The 18,201-nt window shown below is 46.5% G+C and overlaps 3 protein-coding genes and 1 long non-coding RNA gene across 13 annotated transcripts in view; 2 read left to right on the top strand and 2 right to left on the bottom strand.

The window, feature by feature from the left end:
* Nucleotides 1–5,619, top strand: part of SLC5A11 (solute carrier family 5 member 11) — a 34,178-nt gene extending 28,559 nt beyond the window's left edge. For all 4 annotated transcript variants that reach the window (XM_082199347.1, XM_082199350.1, XM_082199349.1 and 1 more), the window contains 4 exons: nucleotides 213–381; nucleotides 838–1,053; nucleotides 1,461–1,632; nucleotides 1,769–5,619. In XM_082199347.1, the coding sequence (XP_082055473.1) occupies nucleotides 213–381; nucleotides 838–1,053; nucleotides 1,461–1,632; nucleotides 1,769–1,989 (778 nt within the window). In that variant the 3' untranslated portion in view covers nucleotides 1,990–5,619. The remainder of the gene's footprint in view (nucleotides 1–212; nucleotides 382–837; nucleotides 1,054–1,460; nucleotides 1,633–1,768) is intronic.
* LOC309518865 lies at nucleotides 248–7,704 on the bottom strand. Of its 2 annotated transcripts, none has more exons than XR_014213625.1 (3): nucleotides 7,590–7,704; nucleotides 1,475–1,614; nucleotides 248–359 (listed from the first exon to the last, which is right to left on the bottom strand). It is a non-coding gene; the product is annotated as an uncharacterized lncRNA (long non-coding RNA). The 2 variants fall into 2 exon arrangements; XR_014213626.1 differs by lacking the exon at nucleotides 7,590–7,704 and adding an exon at nucleotides 7,139–7,220.
* Nucleotides 7,148–17,136, top strand: TEX47 (testis expressed 47). 2 transcript variants are annotated; one of them, XM_082199407.1, is made up of 7 exons: nucleotides 7,148–7,263; nucleotides 7,712–7,781; nucleotides 8,798–8,901; nucleotides 10,091–10,155; nucleotides 10,651–10,792; nucleotides 12,001–12,160; nucleotides 16,061–17,136. In XM_082199407.1, the coding sequence occupies exons 1-7, from the start codon at nucleotides 7,183–7,185 to the stop codon at nucleotides 16,096–16,098; spliced, it is 660 nt and encodes a 219-aa protein (XP_082055533.1). In that variant the 5' UTR covers nucleotides 7,148–7,182; the 3' UTR covers nucleotides 16,099–17,136. The 2 variants fall into 2 exon arrangements, with proteins under 2 accessions (XP_082055533.1, XP_082055532.1); XM_082199406.1 differs by having other exon boundaries at nucleotides 10,597–10,792.
* The window catches only part of ARHGAP17 (Rho GTPase activating protein 17), a 57,905-nt gene continuing 56,398 nt past the window's right edge, over nucleotides 16,695–18,201 (bottom strand). For 4 of the 5 annotated variants that reach the window (XM_082199338.1, XM_082199339.1, XM_082199341.1 and 1 more), the window contains one exon: nucleotides 16,695–17,651. In XM_082199338.1, the coding sequence (XP_082055464.1) occupies nucleotides 17,509–17,651 (143 nt within the window). In that variant the 3' untranslated portion in view covers nucleotides 16,695–17,508. The remainder of the gene's footprint in view (nucleotides 17,652–18,201) is intronic. The other variant, XM_082199340.1, reaches the window with a different exon arrangement.

The raw sequence follows: 18,201 nt of genomic DNA, 5'->3' as shown, positions 1-18,201 counted from the left end.
GAAGATCCCAGGATAGACTTCCAATAGTTAGGTCACAGAATTTTAGGGTTGGCAGGGACCCCAAAGGTCCCTAGTCCATCCCCCTGCAATGCAGGAATCACAGCTAATTCACACTTGGATACAGCCTTTTATCTTTCAGGACTTACTCTTTCCTTGCCATTAGAAATTGGTAGCAAAACAAAGAGATAACGAGGCCTTTCTCCTTGATTCAGGGTCTTTGTCCTGCTCCTTGTAGTCATTTCCATCTTATGGATTCCGCTGGTCCAGGCCAGCCAAGGGGGACAGCTCTTCATTTACATCCAGACCATCAGTTCCTACCTACAACCTCCTGTGGCCGTGGTCTTCATCCTGGGCTGCTTCTGGAAGAGAACAAATGAAAAGGTGAGTGAGATGCAGGTTCTTCTGGAGGCCCTGAACGATGGCGGTTGTGAGCTGTGTTATTTGCAAAGTTTTTTGGGTGGCCCTGGTGTATGGCATGAGTGTGTCTCTGAAGACCAGTTGTCAGGTACCAAAAATGGGGAGAACATCTTCTGATGCAAATCATTGTAATATTTTTATTTGCGTTCCAAGTATCATTATATTTACCCGTACACAATCTGTGTCTCAAAGCAATCCATTCCTATGTTGCAAGAGTTGTCATATCTTCTATCCATTGATCAAAAGGCGCCAAAGGATTGTTTCAAATTTCAAAAGATGGTTGTGCTTTGGTTTGTGGATTGTTTTGAGATGGCCGAATTCAGCAGATGTGCCCTAAAATGGGAATTAAACCAAATTTCGACTTGACTGTGGTGTAGATGCTTCTTCTTGTTCCAACATGGGATTCTTCCTTCCTCCCAGGGGGCATTCTGTGGCCTTTTGATCGGGATGGGAATGGGCCTGATCCGAATGGTGCTGGATTTCGTCTACCCACTGCCACGGTGCGATGAGGTAGACGGCCGTCCAGCAGTGCTGAAATACGTCCACTACCTCTACTTCTCCATGATTCTGAGTCTGGCTACGCTGCTTGTGGTGGTGACTGTTAGTCTCCTGACAGAGCCTCCTTCAAAGGAAAGGGTGCGTAATTCCAGCAGGCATTGCCAGCTCTCGTTTCTGAACCCATCTTCTTGGGTGCTTTAAAGCCCAATCAGATTAGAGCAGCTCTGAAACATGGAGCAAATTAGGTGACACCCAGGGTGGATCTACACATGGAGGGGTGGGACGGACACTTTAAATAAGTCAGAAATTAGATCGTTATACTGTAGTAAAAGGGAAAATAATCCCTATGGAAAACCGTGTTTCAGAATTTCCTGCTCTCTGGCGCCATCTGGTGTTGCATGTTTAAAGTGTGATCAGATCACTGTTTCTTTACTACTGTAGCTGAGTCCCTACGCTGTCCCTTTAAAACACTTCTATGCCGCTTCATCAACCACAGATAATCCTGCGGTCTGTAGTTTGTTAAAGGTGCCTTTTTGTCCCAACAGATCACCCGCCTCACCTGGTTCACCCGCAAGGATGCTCAGGTAGAGAAGGATGTCCTTCCACAAGCTCCCAGAAGCCCTGCTGTGCCTCTCCCTGCCAACGGTGTCCATGAGGCTAGTCCTCCTTCTCCAGTGCAGCTTGAGATCAGTGATGGCCCTGAAAACAATCAAAATGGTAAAACTTATCAGTGACCCACAGAGGACAGAGTTCAGTTAGTAGAGCATGAGACACTTAATCTTAGGGTCATGGGTCCCTTTCCCATGCCCATGAGCCTGACCACTGATTTATGGCTAACTTGTCTCCTCTTTAGGTTCCCTGGACTGTAAGAAGACCTCCAAACTCACAAGGCTGTTTTTGTGGATCTGTGGGATGGAGAGCAGGAATCCGGACACTCCAAAATCTGCTTTAGAATTGAAAAGTGAAACCGCCATGGCTTCCACGAAGGAAGCACCTTTTGTGAAGCACATCCTCAATGTCAACCTGATAGTCTGCTTAAGCGCAGGCGTCTTCCTCTGGGCTTACTTTGCGTAGCATCGAGCCTCATCGATTCAAAGGACGCTGTTCAGCGCCAAGCAGATGGGCATTGCTATAGGAAGGACTAAGGCGAATGATAACACTTAATAATGACCCTGTACCAGACACTGTGTGTTTTTAAAATTCTCAAGGAAAGGAAAAAGGGCCTGAATGCTTGCAGATGGACTTGAAGAATTCGCAGTAGGAGAAATCCAGAGCCTCTCCAATGTAACCGGGTCCCAGGCGGTGATTTTGGGGGCAAAGACCAAAAGCAGGTTTGCTTGGCACAGTTATTATTTAAACAAGTGAGACACCATTCTTTTGCCACACATTTCCTGACAGTCGCATGACCCCACATGCGGCAGGTCTCTTTTGTGGCTCTGGGGGTTGTAGCCAGCTAAGTTCTACTCAGAGTAAACCCATTGAAATTAGCAAACAATAGATAGGACTATGGAACTAACCATTCCCTAGGAGGCAGTGAGGGCCACCAACCTAGATGATTTTGTAAGAGAATTAGATAATTCCATGGAGAGCTTTTAATATCTACTAGCCATGGAGGTTCTGCTCTGCCTGGGGAAAGCAATGCTTCTGAATCCCAGCTGCTGGAAACCACAGGAAGGGAGAGGGAACTTCTGCTCAAATCCCACTTTGGGGTTTTGGTTGACCCTTGTGAGAACAGGATGCTGGCCGGATCCAGCAGGCTCTTCTTAAAGGTAAAGGTAAAGGGGCCCCTGACCATTAGGTCCAGTTGTGGCTGACTCTGGGGTTGCGGCGCTCATCTCGCTTTATTGGCCGAGGGAGCCGGCGTACAGCTTCCGGGTCATGTGGCCAGCATGACTAAGCCGCTTCTGGCAAACCAGAGCAGCGCATGGAAACGCTGTTTACTTTCCCTCCGGAGCAGTACCTATTTATCTACTTGCACTTTGACGTGCTTTCGAACTGCTAGGTGGGCAGGAGCAGGGACCAAGCAATGGGAGCTCACCCCATTGCGGGGATTTGAACCACCGACCTTCTGATCAGCAAGTCCTAGGCTCTAGGCACAGCGCCACCCGTGTCCCGGACAGGCTCTTCTTAGTTTCTTACATTAATATCACTCACTATTCCCTTGGGTCTGTTCTGAGTAGGACTAACATTGGATACAACACGGGGTCTTTAATAAAGCCTTTGCTGACCTGGTGCCCTCTAGATGTTTCGGACTTCAAATCCCATGTGGCTGTGCTGTCTAGGGCTGATGTGAGTTGTAGTCCAAAGTGTCTAGAGCTCTCCAGGTGAGCAAAGCCTGTTTTAATGCTACAATGTTGAGCTATGGGCACCCATGCCATGGTGATGCTCTCATTCCAGAACCGTGTTCATGTGCTGGCTCCTCCAGAGGAGCTCACAACCTCTTTGGTCCTCCCCAATCCTCTTAGCTCAGTGTGGCACAAACCATCGTTAAGGCAGAGAGTTCTTAACCATAGATCCAGGTTCAGGCAACATGCTAAGCCATGGGTAGGCAATGTAAGGCCCGGGGGCCGGATCCGGCCCAATCGCCTTCTAAATCTGGCCCGCGGACAGTCCAGGAATCAGTGTGTTTTTACATGAGTAGAATGTGTTCTTTTATTTAAAATGCATCTCTGGGTTATTTGTAGGGCATAGGAATTCGTTCATTCCCCCCCCCATATAGTCCAGCCCCCCACAAGGTCCCCACTGAAGGACAGTGGACTGGCCCCCTGCTCAAAACGTTTGCTGACCCCTGCTAAGCCAACTTTGGCTTAACCGCCATACTGAGCAAAAAAGGACTGGGAAGAACAAAGCGGCTGTAATCTTCTCCTTCCTGGGAGTCGTACTTTGGCTTAGTGTTACACACAAAAGTTGCCACAGTGAACAAGTATTTTTGATTGTCCTGAGCCTACTGTAGTCCAGGGGGGTTGACTTCCCTCCATAGCTTGAACCATGACAGCTTAACAGGCATACAGTTTATCGGAAACATTGGAAGCTACCTGATATTGAGTCAGACCTTTGGTCCATTGAGCTCAGTATTGCCCACACTGACCAGCAACAACTGTCCAGGGTTTCAGTCCCGAGTCTCTCCCAGCCCTACCTGAAGATGCCAGGGATTAAACTGGGGACCTTCTGCATGCAATGCAGGTATACTATGCACTAAGCTAAAGCCCTTCCGTCTACATTAGTAGGATAGGCACATCTTAAGGTTTTCATTACAGGTAGAAAGCCGTGTTGGTCTGCTATAGTTGAAACAAAACAAAAAAATTCCTTCCAGTTGCACCTTAGAGACCAGTTAAGTTTGTCACTGGTATCAGCTTTCGTGTGCATAAAGAAGATGGAGAAGTGTGCATGCACACGAAAGCTCATACCAGTAACTAACTTAGTTGGTCTCTAAGGTGCTACTGGAATGAATTTTTTTTATTAAGGTTTTTCAGTCACTACAAGAACAACCTGTTACGTTCTGTCTAATCTCCTGCAGATATACATCCCAGGCATTCTCGATTTACAAACATATATTTCAGTGGTGTCATATAATGCCAATTTTGTGTTAAAAGCTAATATTAGGGGCTGATAAAAAATAGCATTCTCTTGAAAAAGAAGTGAACGTGCATTGCAGGGGGTTGGACTACAGAACCCTTGGGTGCCCCTTCCAACTCTACAGGTCTGCGATTCTATGAAAGGTTCTTTAGCAGGGTGCTAAGTGTAACAATGAAGGAAAAGGTAGCAAAATGAACTTTTCTAGAGTGCAGGAAAACTGCATAACCTCCCAGAAACATCTGTGGACATAGCTAGGAAGGAGAACGAGTTGCTTGTTGAAATGGCCAATGTATTTGTGAGATTTTCAATGGGAGAGTGTTTTGACGGTGTCCCTTTTACTGTACAAAATAATGCGGAGAGTATTTTTATGGAGTATTTTATGAACTGCGTCATGTTTTTCATGGACTTGTAAAAACAAAAACAAATCAATGTGTGCGTTTTTATTTATTCTTCTGAATGGAGTCAGGCATCTGTGCAAGGATGCCTCGATATGTCTGAGCTGGCTTCAGTTTTCTTCATCATGCAATAACCAGTCTAACCCAGTGGCCTCTTCATACCAGCTCCAGGGTGATGTGGGAAAGTTGCACGTGATGCCCAGGGAAATGTGTGCAGATCCTACCCTTGTCTTTGGAGAACCCAGGAAAGTTAAATGCGATGCTGATAATATTTGAAGCTCGACTGTGTGATTCTAGCGTAGTGCAGCCCAAATTGTCTTTCCTCAGACAATGAGTGTCTTTATAACAGCTGCCTTAACTGCACAGAAGAAATTCAGCCCTGAAAATAGACTAGGCTCAACCTTGGTTGGCAATAAATGTCTTTAGATAACCTGGTTTAGATATACTTGCTTCTTTCTGAGTTTTGGGAAGGCTCCTTTCCAAGAAGTAGTCTTGATATTTATTTATTTCTAAAGGGAAAAAACCCCCAAGATACATTCCCATACCACAAACAAAGACTAGGTTTGCCTCCAGACAGCCTGTTTAATCAGCATCCAACCTGATTTGTTTGCAGAGAAATTAGACTGTCCAGCGGGAGTCTCCATCCTGATTTGTTTCTGGGGAGATTAGGTGTCAGTTTCGTCAAGCAAGTGTTTTAATGAATAAAAATAAATAAAAATAAAATTATCCCACACTTTCCAGTGCACTTTTCCATCTCTTTTCTGTCTGTTCTTTTGAATCGAAGCATCGCTGGCTGGTTGTTTCTATGGCAGCACACCTGTACTTGGCCAAATGTTTTGTCAGGTAAAAATAAGCTTTAAGTTATGTTAAAGGGTCTTTAAGTTAAGAAAGAGACCGGTTTGACCACTACAGAATAAGAACATAAGAAGAGCCTGCTGGACCAGGTCAATGGCCCATCGAATCCAGCATTTGAGTCTCACAGTGGCCAACCAGATGCCCCAGTGCGAAATCCACAAGCAGGACTCCAGCACAAGAGCCCTCTCTTCTCTTGCAATTTCTGGCAACTGTTATTCAGAAGCACTGCTGCCTCCAATTGTGGAGGCAGAGCCAAGCCATTGTGGCCAGCAGCCCTTGATACCCTTCTCTTCCATAAACTTGTCTAACACTCTTTCAATACCATCCAAGATGGCGGCCACCACTGCCTCCTGAAGGAGCGAGTTCCATAGTTCAACTACCGTACACACTGCGGGAAGAAGTCCTTCCTTTTATGTGATAGTTCAGTCCGTAGAGCCTGAGACTCTTAATCTCAGGGTTGTGGATTTGAGCCCCATGTTGGACAAGAGATTCCTGCATTGCGGGGGTTGGACTAGATGACCCGCATGCTCCCTTCCAACTCTATGATTCTATGTGTCTTGGATCTTCCAACATTCAGCTTCATTAGATGCCCATGAATTCCTAGTTGTTATGAAAGAGAGAAAATATTTCCTCCCCATTTTTTCCACGCCATGCCATGCAGTTCCTTCTGCTGCAAGATCCTATCTTACAGATGTAAAACTGCAGGTTTGGTTATTTATGTCTTTATGTATGCTACTATTGTGGCCCATGTTTTGTTAACCCAAAAATGGAAAACGAAAGAGGTCCCAACCAAAAAAGAATGGCAACTTAAGTTGACAGAACCTCGGGTTACATACACTTCAGGTTATATACGCTTCAGGTTACAGACTCCGCTAACCCAGAAATAGTACCTCGGGTTAAGAACTTTGCTTCAGGATAAGAACAGAAATCGTGCTCCGGTGGCGTGGCGGCAGCAAGATGCCCCATTAGCTAAAGTGGTGCTTCAGGTTAAGAACCGTTTCAGGTTAAGAACGGACCTCTGGAACGAATTAAATATGTAACTAGAGGTACCACTGTACTGAATGGCATAGCTTTTGTAAAATATGCAGGGATATAAGATATGTAAAATGAACCATGGAAAGAGAAGAAGGGAAGTCATTGATATCTTAAGGGTGTAAAATGAGTATCTCAAATTGTAAAACAGAAAACTTAATAAAAATTATATACAAAAAAATAAAATAAAAAATAAAACTGCAGGCTTGGAGGAGATCCGAAGATGGCCTCCCCTCAATCCTATATATTTGCTTATTTTCTTTTGGGTAGAGCAGGTTCAAAGCATAGATTTGTACATCCTCAGAACACAGGCTGGCAATAGAGCTGACTTCCCAGGGGAGGCCATTCCCTCACGCGTCAGTTACCTCAGACTGTTCTCTGGAGTTCCGGAACTGCTATCTTGGGCAAAATGGCCAACATACTGGCCAACATTGTGGCGAGGAGCACCCTCCTCAGTGCTCTGGAGGAGAAGAGGCGCCAACAGATGAAGGTGTGAGGGGAAATTTGGGTGGCGGTGAAAGGTTCTCCTCAACACAAGGCCACGCTTCCACCTCAACGCCTCTGCACAGGGTCTCCTCAACGTTCCTCCATTCTTGCTGCTCTCCCACAACTGCAGATCAGCTCCTCATCCTTTTCCATATCATGGCTTCTCAAGTTGCCTCACTCTGCCCTCTACACATGTAGTGTAGGCTTCGCCCTGCCATTCTGAACCTCTTCATAGTCCCAAAGGGTAGCCATGTGTCCTAGGCCTGAGCTTTAGGGGCTTCTTTGAATAAAGTATGAACTTCACTGACACAGGCTATTTTATTTACTAACCTACTTCTGGCTCCAGCTCTCAACAGCGTAAGATTCAATCACCATTCCTGTAAAATGGGCCCAAGACGCAGGCAAAAAGCTACTAACAGAACCTTTTGTGTTCTCCTTCCCTCCTACCCCAGAAATTCCTGCTCCATCGGCTGTTCTTTGTTGCGCTGTTGCGAGAAAATGCGGAGAGTGCAGACGTCACAGGTATGGGAGCTACCCTCTCACGCGGACTTTCGGGAGGCAAGGCATTGGCTGTGAGCCTCTTCCAGTGCTGGAAAAACAGCCTCAGAGATGAACTGGGCTGCAGAACTTCCACAGGGCTTTTCTGTGGCAGGAGCGGGGAATCCTTTTCAGCATGAGGGCTGCATTCCCTTATGGCAACCTTTCAAAGGCCACATACCAGGGCTGGCAGGGCCAGAGGCAGAGGTGGGTGAGGCAGCCCTCTTGGTAGTTCCTCTGCCCTCAGAGGCTCATGGGGTGGGGGGGGGCGCTTTGAGGCTGGGACAGGGCCTTCTCTTAGGTGGCCCCTGAGCTGTGGAGCTCCCTCATCACAGTGGTGTGCCTGGCTCCTTATCTGGAGGATGATGAAGATGCATCCTCTTTACCCCAGCCTTTTGACACTTGAGGCGTATGTTTTTTGGACCCACCTTATTTATATGATTGTGAGTGAAAACTCTTTTTGTTGTTGTGTTTTAATGCAATCTAGCCTGGGACCTTAGGGTGAATGGCAGGTAAATGACAACTACTACTACTACTACTAATAACAATAATAAATAATAAACATTAGCTTTGTACAGCAGGCCAGTCTCTATACACAGTCTCACATGCACCCAGTGTTTTTTTCCTGGCAGTACTCAAGGCAGTACCAGCATCTCTCTTTCTAGAAGAAAAACACTGCACACATCTCTCTCTCTCTCATTCATAAGAGGCATTATGGAAGTTCAGATACACTTTCCAGCCAGGCAAAAATACTCATGGAGGGTGAGAGGCAGGGCCAGGGAGTGGGTAGCTGTGGCTGGAGAAAGGATATGATGTGGGAAGAATGGTGAGGGCCAGATACCAAAATCCAGAGGGCCACATCTAGTTGGTTCATGCACAGTCTTCGAAGGGGTGTGGCTCCATGGGTATGGCCATGACCTGTTTGGGTCCATTACGCTTGGGCAATGGTTTTTCCAGTGGATCTCTCAGTTGGTCTCCTTTCACTCCCTCCTCTTCATAAGCATACCATGAGCAACTTTTCCAGAGGATTTCCAAGATCCACCTAGGGGAGTCCCCCTCAGGCATCCTCCTCATCTACTCTCAATGTCTTCTGCACATTTTAGAGGTGAGTCGGATCTACCAGGTTCAAGCCAAGAGACCCCTCTTTCTAAAAGAGTGCACGTTAATCACAAATCCCAGAGAAATCCCACGTGCAACTGAATGTCTGCACATATTTACTTGTAACGATGACTTGCTTTGCTCAATGGGATTTATATTCAGGTAAGTGGCCACCGGAGGGCAGCTGGGTTCTGCAAAAGGCTGCTTTGCGTTTTGGAAGCAATTTATTGATCGTTTCATCTGACTGGTTTGCACCAAGTTTGTGGGCAGTTTTAGACAACATTGGCTGCTTATTGTGCATTCATTCTGATTTGTTTGTGAGGAAATTAGATGTGGTTGCATCAAGTAATTATAATACCAAACTTTCCAGTGCCTTTCAATTTCCTTACTGAAAACTCTCCAGTCTTTGGAAAAAGCGGCTTTATTTTGCAAGTGCCTGACCAACTTCAGCTGTGAAAGCTGAGTTTGTCGATAGGCAGTTGAATCCCACCTGAAAACAGGGAGTCTGGAAATGCCTGGAGCTGAGTATTTGACTTACAAACATCCATCAAACCCAAAATTTAGAAACAATGTCAAAACTTCCATTTTGCCTCTCATGCTACTCTATTCCTGTCCTCCATAACAGAGGATATCAGACCCCAGAGTGATTGAGCATTTATGCCTCCCCCACTCCCTGCTCCCTTTGAAAATCCAGATTCTTTCATATGAATCTGCCCAGGCTCCAAGATCTTCCGGAAAGGCCCTTCTCTCCATCCTACCACCCTCATGGACACGTTTAGTGGGGACGCATGAGAGGGCCTTTTTTGTGGCTGCTCCCAGACTTTGGAACTCCCTTCCTAGAGAAGCCAGACTGGCTCCCTCCTTGCTGTTCTTCCACTGGCAGGTGAAAACCTTTCTATTCCAACAATCCTTTAGGGAGCTGGTGATGTAATGTTTTTACTGTTGTTATTCACATTTTTAATAGATTTGGGTTTCTTTATATTGTTTCATTTGTATTACTGTTCAATTAATTACTTTTTAATGATGGTCTTTTCTATGCAATTAGCTTTTCTATTTTATCTGTGTTTTGCATTTTTATCTGCAAGCTGTCTTGAGTCCTTGTCTGGGAAAAAGGAAATAGTAGTAGCAGTAGTAGTAGTAGTAGTAGTAATAATAATAATAATAATAATAATAATAATAATAATAATAATTTGTAGGCATCCAGTGGCACACTCTACCATATCCTTATGGACTTGGCAGCTGTTGAAAATCAAGACTCAAAGTAAGTGATTGGAAACTTGTTCAGGGGAGACTGATGGGGGCTGGTCCATTAGGGTGAACGGAGCACAGTCCCACCAACCTCATTCTTCCTTCATAGAAGCATAAAATTGTAGAGTTGGAGAAGGGACCCAAGGGTCATCTAGTCCAACCCCCTGGAGTGCAGCCCCCACTCGCCTGCTATTCTCTTACTTACAGTCTCAGAGGACGGCCCTGCCCATCAACTTCCTCCTTCTTAGTGCGCAGGCAGAAAATTGCTTGCAAAGATGTCTATATTTTTCAAAGCTGCATGCAAAAATGTGGTTACTAGGAGAAATTCGCACCAAAACCCAGGATATGTGGGAAACTGAATTTAAGATTGGATTGGAAGAATCAGAAAGGGAGAGAAACAAAAAGCTGACAGATCTGTCCATCCATCCATCACTACCCCTACCCCTACCCCCAGTGCTTTAATACAGGACGTTAAGATATTAGCAATGTCTCACAACATCCCGACCAGACTCTTCAACCAGTGGTACGCCACAGCAGTGGAAGTCCCAGTAACTCTCGAAGACGTTACACAGACCCAGACGACAGAAGAAGTGATCACAGAATGCCTTACCCTCAACCTGAAACTGGGAGTTTATCTTGCGACTCTCAAGGTAAGGAAGTATGCATGTACGAAGAGCCTGCTGGATCAGGCCAATGGTCCGTCTAGTCTAAGGTTACCAGACGTCCCCGTTTCCTAGGGACAGTCCCTGGATTTACAAATCAGTTCCCATACAAAATCTATTGAAGTTGAAAAGTGTCCCCGGATTCATTGAAAAAAATCTGGTAACCTTAGTCTAGTCTAGCACCCTGTTCTCACTCCTGTGGTTTCCAGCAACTGATATTCAGAAGCACTACTGAATCTGACCATGGTGGGAGAGCACAGCCATTGTGGCTAGTAGCCATCGATGGCTCTCTCCCCCATGCATGTGTCTAATCCTCTTTTAAAACTATCCAAGTGTGTGGCTACCTCTGTCTCATGTGGCACTGAGTCCCCGTTTAACTAGGTGCTATGTGTGTAAGAAAATAATTTTATCCCTCCTGAGTCTTCAAACACTCAGCTTCACTGGATGTCTGTAAGTTCTAGGTAAGGTGGGTGTGTTGAACCTCATCATATTATCTGCATCTCGTTGGCCCCGATTGCCCCAAAGCTATCAAAGTTGATTCCCCATATCCTATACTTGCATGCCAGGAAAATAAAGCTATTCATTCCAACTGGTGCCTTTCTTCGTCTTTGAGTGGAGAGCACATGTGGGCTTTCATTTGGGGCTTCTTGCTGTGAGGATGCTGACCCAGCAGCCAGGCTCTTCTGATGTTCGAAGGATCATAGAATTGGAAGGGACTGCAAGGGTCATCTAGTCCAACCCCCTGCAATACATGAATCTTTTGGCCAATGTGCGGTTCAATCCCACAACCCTAAGATTAAGACATCTGTTTTGGAAGGCATTGGGGGGGGGCAAGTGTTTCGGCCTGATCTGCTTCAGTTAGCTTGCTTTTATTTATTTTCCTTGATCTGTTAATGTATACTTTTTATTTTGCACATAATCTGTTATACTTTTTATTTTGCACATAACAATATGTATCAAGAGAATAATAACTAAGAAAGCTAAGACTGATCTCTTTCTTTAGATCCCACTGTTTTTAAGTTCTTGCTTTCTCATTAGGTTGCTTATATTACGTGATTAAAAATCAACCAACCAACCCTGACTTGGGAACATTTAAGGAAGAAAAGGTGAGCAAAGTATTTCCAGTTGCAGAAGGAAAACTAATCACTGCAATGCTCTCTATTGGCAATTGTGCTTCCTCCCCGTGGCCATCAAAGGTGGGCAATAAAGGCCTCAGCGATTGTCTCCACACGGTCGTGCCGGAACTTCTGATGCCAGCAGAAACCATCCAGTATTTGTGCAAGGCTAAGGAGTGCCTCAGTCCAGAGGAGTTTCTGAAGATATACAACAATCCTTTGCAGCCTAAAATGGATTCAGGTACGCTGCCTTCTGCCACCCTTCCCACCGATAGGCACCATTCTCCAGTATGTGAGAATCATGGGTGGGTGGGGGTACAAAATGAAAATCCTGGAGGAAAGGAGCAACCATGTTTGTTAGGTCAGGGGTGGGGAACCTTTATTTAATGATTTGATTTATATCCTACCAGGAGTGGGGGACCTTGACTGATTGATTGTATTTATATCCCCCAAGGAGCTCAACAATCCTGTGAGGTGGGTTAGGCTGAGAGAGGCAGTGACTGGCCCAAAGTCACCCAGTGAGCTTCATGGCCGAGTGGGGATTTAAACCCTGGTCTCCAACACTCTAACTGCTAGACCACACTGCCTTTTCCAGGCCAAGGGCTGCATGTCAGTGTTGGATGGGGGCAGAAGCAAAGGTGGGCAGAGCAGTGGATGACTTTAAAAAAACAAACAAACAGCAGGCTACAATTTAGCCATGCATATATCACGCACCTGCCCAGGGGGGCTCTTCTGGCTCGTTAAAGGAAGCTGAAGTGCAACTCTGGAGGGACGTCCAATTTACTATTATCTTAGCTTCACACCTGCTTGTTGTCCCCTGTAATGGATTCCATGGTAGCAGACTGGTGGTTCCCAGAGGTCTCCCTTCTAGGCAGTGACCAGACCTAAACCTGATTAACCTCAGCCTGGAGACCCTGGAACCACCAAACTAGTGGGACCTGCCTTTGAGAGGAAGATCTGCTCGTACATCCTGCATCTGAGAACAGCAGTGGCTACTTGCCATAACAGCTACTTTATGCCATTGCCAGATTAAATCCTGTGGAGGCCCCAGGGCAGTAGAAATCTCGCCCCCCACCCCACTCTAATGGGATAACACCGAACTAAGAAAACTTGATTGTAATTTTCTTTCAAGATCAAATCAATATTATTTTGATTCCTTGTCATGGGGTCCTAATAATAATAATAATAATTTTTATTTATACCCTGCCCTCCCCAGCCAAGGCTGGGCTTAGAGCGGCTTACAAGCAATAATAAAAACAAGTTGAATGATTACAACTTAAAAACAAAATTAAAATACAACATTAAAATATTGAAATATTAAAATTTAGCTTCATCGCAGGGGAACGAATGGAAAAAAGAAAGAGGAGGGAATCAAATTGGCTCCAAGCCAAAGGCCAGGCAGAACAACTCTGTCTTACAGACCCTGCGGAAAGAAATCAGATCCTGCAGGGCCCTGGTCTCATGAGGCAGAGCGTTCCACCAGGCTGGAGCTAGAGTTGAAAAGGCCCTGGCTCTGGTTGAAGCCAATCTAACTTCCTTAGGGCCCGGGACCACTAGGGTGTTGCTATTTATGGACCTTGAGGCTCTCTGTGGGGCATACCAGGAGAGGCGGTCCCGTAGGTATGAGGGTCCTAGGCCGTGAAGGGTTTTAAAGGTCAAAAGCAGCACCTTAAATCTGACCCTGTACTCTACCGGGAGCCAGTGCAGTTTGAAAAGCACTGGGTGAATATGCTCCCATGGCAGAGACCCCGTGAGGAGCCTCGCTGCAGCATTCTGCGCCCTCTGGAGTTTCTGGGTCAGCTTCAAGGGCAGCCCCACGTAGAGTGAATTACAGTAGTCAAGCCTGGAGATGACCGCCGCATGGATCACTGTGGCCAGGTTGGGGCGGGAAAGGTAAGGTATCAACTGCTTGATGCGGCAAAGGTGGAAAAATGTCGCCTTGGCTGTTGCTGTAACTTGCACCTCCATGGAAAGGGGAGGCATCAAGGATTACACCCAAACTCTTAATGGAAGGCAATGGCACTAATTGGGCCCCCGCAAGAGAAGGGAGTTGGTCCCTCATCCCCATGCCATCCCGACCCAGCCATAGGACCTCTGTCTTCGAAGGATTTAGTTTCAATCGGCTCCCACGAAACCATCCAGCCACAGCTTCCAAGGATCTGGTCAGTGTGTTCGGGGCCGAGTCAGTGTGGCCATCCATCAGCAGATAGAGCTGAGTGTCATCAGCATATTGGTGACAGCCCAGCCCAAAGCTCCGGATAATCTGGGCAAGGGGGCGCATAAAGATGTTAAAAAGCATCGGGGAGAGAATTGCGCCCTGCGGCACTCCACACACCAAGGAATGGCGCAATGACATTTCCCTCCCTAGTGCCACCCTCTGTGCCCGACCAGAGATAAAAGAGAACAGCCAGTTACGGGCTATGCCCTGTATCCCCACGTCTGTGAGGCGGTGGTCCAGAAGATCATGATCGACCATGTCAAAGGCTGCTGACAAATCTAAAAGGATCAGCAGTCCTGACCCGCCTCGATCCAGTTGTCTACGGAGATCATCTGTTAGGGCAACCAGAGCCGTCTCGGTCCCAAAACCAGGATGGAACCCGGACTGAAATGGATCTAAAGCCGATGTTTCCTCCAGAAACCTACCAAGCTGTTCAGCAACCGCTCTCTCAATTACCTTACCCAGATATGGAAGATTTGAAACTGGGCGGTAATTGGATAGGTCTAAGGGATCTAATGAAGTTTTCTTTAAGAGTGGACACACTACTGCTTCCTTCAGTTCCCCTGGGAATGTCCCCGTGTCAAGGGACAAGTTGATAATTTCAACCAGGGGGGTCCGCACAACATCTGGACACTCCCTCATCAGCCAAGATGGGCATGGATCAAGGAGGCAGGTGGTGGGCCTACTAACTTGGAGGAATCTATCCACATCAGCAGGGTGTATCCGATCAAAATGGTCCAACACTGGACCTGATGTCAGTTGAGGGGCCTCCAGTTCAGTCACTGTATCTAAATTGGCAGGGAGGTCACGGTGGAGCGATAGGACTTTCTCCGCAAAAAAGCTCGTGAATGCCTCACAGCTGTGGGTCGAATTTGTGCTTAAATTTGGTTGTCCTCCTAAGGACGTTATTGACCTAATTATTCTAAAAAGTTGTGCCGGGCGAGAGCTAGCGGATGCAATGGAAGCTGCAAAATAAGATCTCTTAGCAGCTTTCATAGCCATCTCATAGGCTTTCATAAGCGTCCTATAAGATGTTCTTGAGGCTCCGTCACGAGTCCGTCGCCATACTCGCTCTAGCCGTCTGAGATCCCGCTTCATTTTCCGGAGCTCCTCAGTAAACCAAGGGGCCGGGTTTCGACGGGGTCACAGAGGGCGCTTAGGCGCGATCTCATCAATGGCTGCCAAGAGCCGGTTATTCCAGTCCTCAACAAGGTCATCTAATGAGTCGCCAGGAGGAGCAGGGTCCCACAAGGCTTGTCGGAATCTATCAGGATCCATCTGTTTTCGCGGACAAGCCCAAATAGGTTCGCCACCCGAGCAGGGGAGGAGCGTGAAGTCAATCTTGGCTTTCAAAGCGTAGTGATCAGACCATGGCACTTCAACAGGGGGGAGCATGATCACATCTATGTCAGCCCCAAAGATCAGATCCAGCGTGTGGCCTGCTTGATGAGTGGGGCCCAAAACAAACTGGGAGAGCCCTAGTGTTGCCATGGAAGTCACTAGGTCCAGAGCCTGTGAGGAGGGAGCGGCATCGAAGAGGCATGGAGCCCACAGGCCAGTGCTGACTCTGCCTATTTGGTAATCTGGCACTGCTTTCTGCCTGCACTGTTGGAGGAATTATGCCTCTGAACGCTAGTTGTTGAGAACTACAAGTAGGAAGAGGGTTCTTGAATTTAGGTCCTGTTTGAAGGTTTCCCACAGGGATCTGTTGGCCACTATGAAAACAGGGTGCTGGGCTAGATGTGCCCCTGGCCTGATCAAGCTGCCAGGCTCCTCTTACGTTCTTATTTATAACAATTCTATACTACTATTACTGTCCGAGGGCAGGAAAGCATCAACTCCGGAGAGGGCCTGGTGTATGGGGATTTGCAAGGGCTGTTAATGATCTGACACTGCGTATAATTTTCTTCTTCTTCCTTGCAGAATGTGTGTGGCCTACTCCTACTCATATGATTTCATGAAACCTTGCAAACTGGCAGCGTTTTCAAAGGTAGCAATTCAAGGGTGCTGTTAACTTGCAGAATTGGCTAGGAATGCCAACGTCCATCAAACCTCCTTCCAGCACACAGGGTCAAGGCAGCAATAAACGTGTTAGCGAAGCCAGGTGTTGCCTACAGTTTTGGTGTCCATTTAAACATAGGGACTAGAAAGGAAATTCAACAAGGTGTGTGTCTTCTTAGTGGCTGCAATCTTTAAATTAGAGACTGCACTCAGTTCTGCTCTCCTACCACTAAGAGACTTACAAAAAGCTACACCACATCTTTGCCTACTGCTTCACTTTCAATGAATTAGTATTTTTATGTACACATGCATGCATACACGCTATTGTGGAGCTAATTAGCCAGTGTAGAGGTGAAGTAAATCCTATTTGGCTCACACTGTTCCCCCACCCTTGAATGTGCTATTCGAAGGGAGTGATGCCCCTCCCAGTGTGGGGAGCTGTTCTGGTGGTGTACCATTTTAATTAGAAGATATTTTCCTTACAGTAGCAGGTGAGAATAATTTTACTAAGCAGATGACTCCAAAGCGATGTTTCCAAAAAAGAAAAGAAAACTGCTTTCCAATTCCAACTCATTTATAACAACTGAAAGTAAATACACAAAGTTTTCCAAAGTTTTCAGCTTGACAGCAGCTGTTTTTATGGGTGTTACAGAAACCAAAGCAGGGATGGTTAATACAAATAACTATGAAAACCAAAGGGCGGGAGGAGTAAATAACAACACTGGACGAGAGAGAGAGAGAGAAGCACTGAAATGGTTAGAGAGACAGTACGTTTCCTTCTACAGTATAACAGTCCATCAAGGCACAAGGATTTTCTCCACTGCCAGGGCAAAAGGGACTGAGAACCAGCAGTCTCCTCTTGCCAGCACACGTGGAGGTTGAGGGTTGATTTTTTTTGTTTTTTTGGTTCATATTTTAACAAAGTCTGCAGCATGTCAGAGACGGAACGTCTCTTGTGAGCCATCTCCTTGGTAAGAGCAAAAAAAAAAAAAAAAGAATTAAGAGGAAGAGTTCAACAGAGGCCTTTAAAAGGTTGTTTCCATTATACATGCATTGCTTTGGATTCTCTTGGAATTGTTCAGCCATCTCTGTTAACAGCAGCAATTAAGCTTCCGATATACTTTTCGGGGGCAGCCAGACAGACCACCATCATCCCAGCCACAGCTTAGGCACCTTGGTCAAGACACAGGTCATCAAACTTCTGTGGATAGCGGGGTAGGTGTTTCTTTTCTGGAGACACAAAGGAGGAGGTTGTGTCACCATCCCCACCCCATCTTTCGATTTCCATAAGCTCCTCACTGTAGAGCCTTGACTGGTTGAGGTTCCCGCTGGGGCAGGAGCAGCTGGGGCCCTGGAGTGGTTTCTTTCATTTATAAAGCGGTGCTTTCGGTATCGTGATTGATGTCGAGCACAAGGTGGTTGTGGGAGCTCTGGTTTGGCAAAGCTGACGACTCTGTCGGAAGTTCCGCAGCAGGGAGGCCTCGTGGTGGCTCTTGAATACTGGAATTAGAGTCTGCGTGGAGAAGACATGGGGGGAAACACACACACACAACACCAATGATGAAAGGGCACAGACTTGTGAGCAGAGACGACAGAAAGTAAGACTAACGTTCCCCAGCCTGGTGCCTTCTGGATGCTTTGGACTGCAACTCCCATCAGCTCCAGCCAGCACAGTCATTTTGGATTACTATTCCCATCACCCCAAGCCACCCCCATGGCCATGTTTTAGACTCTGACTCCTGTCAACCTCAAGGACTGATGGGAGCTGTAGTACAAAACATCCAGAAGATACCAGGTTGGGGAAGACTGACCCAGAGAAGAGGTGTTCAGAAGCTTATGGACAGGGCTGTATATGTATAAAACTCCTCCACCCCAACACTGTGCCAAGAGAACACTGGATTCTATGACCCAAATAAATTGTATTCATTTATTCTTCTAGTTATGGGGAAAAGCAAGGAGTTGGGTCGCTGGCCCCATGGGAACTTTGGATCCAACCCTCCACTCATCTTAATCCACATCCTTTTAAATGCGTCTTGCAGCCATAAAGGCTTGAGTCTCATTCC

This window comes from Podarcis vaucheri (genome assembly GCF_965113315.1).
Source record: "Podarcis vaucheri genome assembly, chromosome: 14".
In the NCBI taxonomy this organism is placed as follows: Eukaryota; Metazoa; Chordata; class Lepidosauria; order Squamata; family Lacertidae; genus Podarcis; species Podarcis vaucheri.
This window is presented reverse-complemented; position numbering and strand designations above follow the sequence as displayed.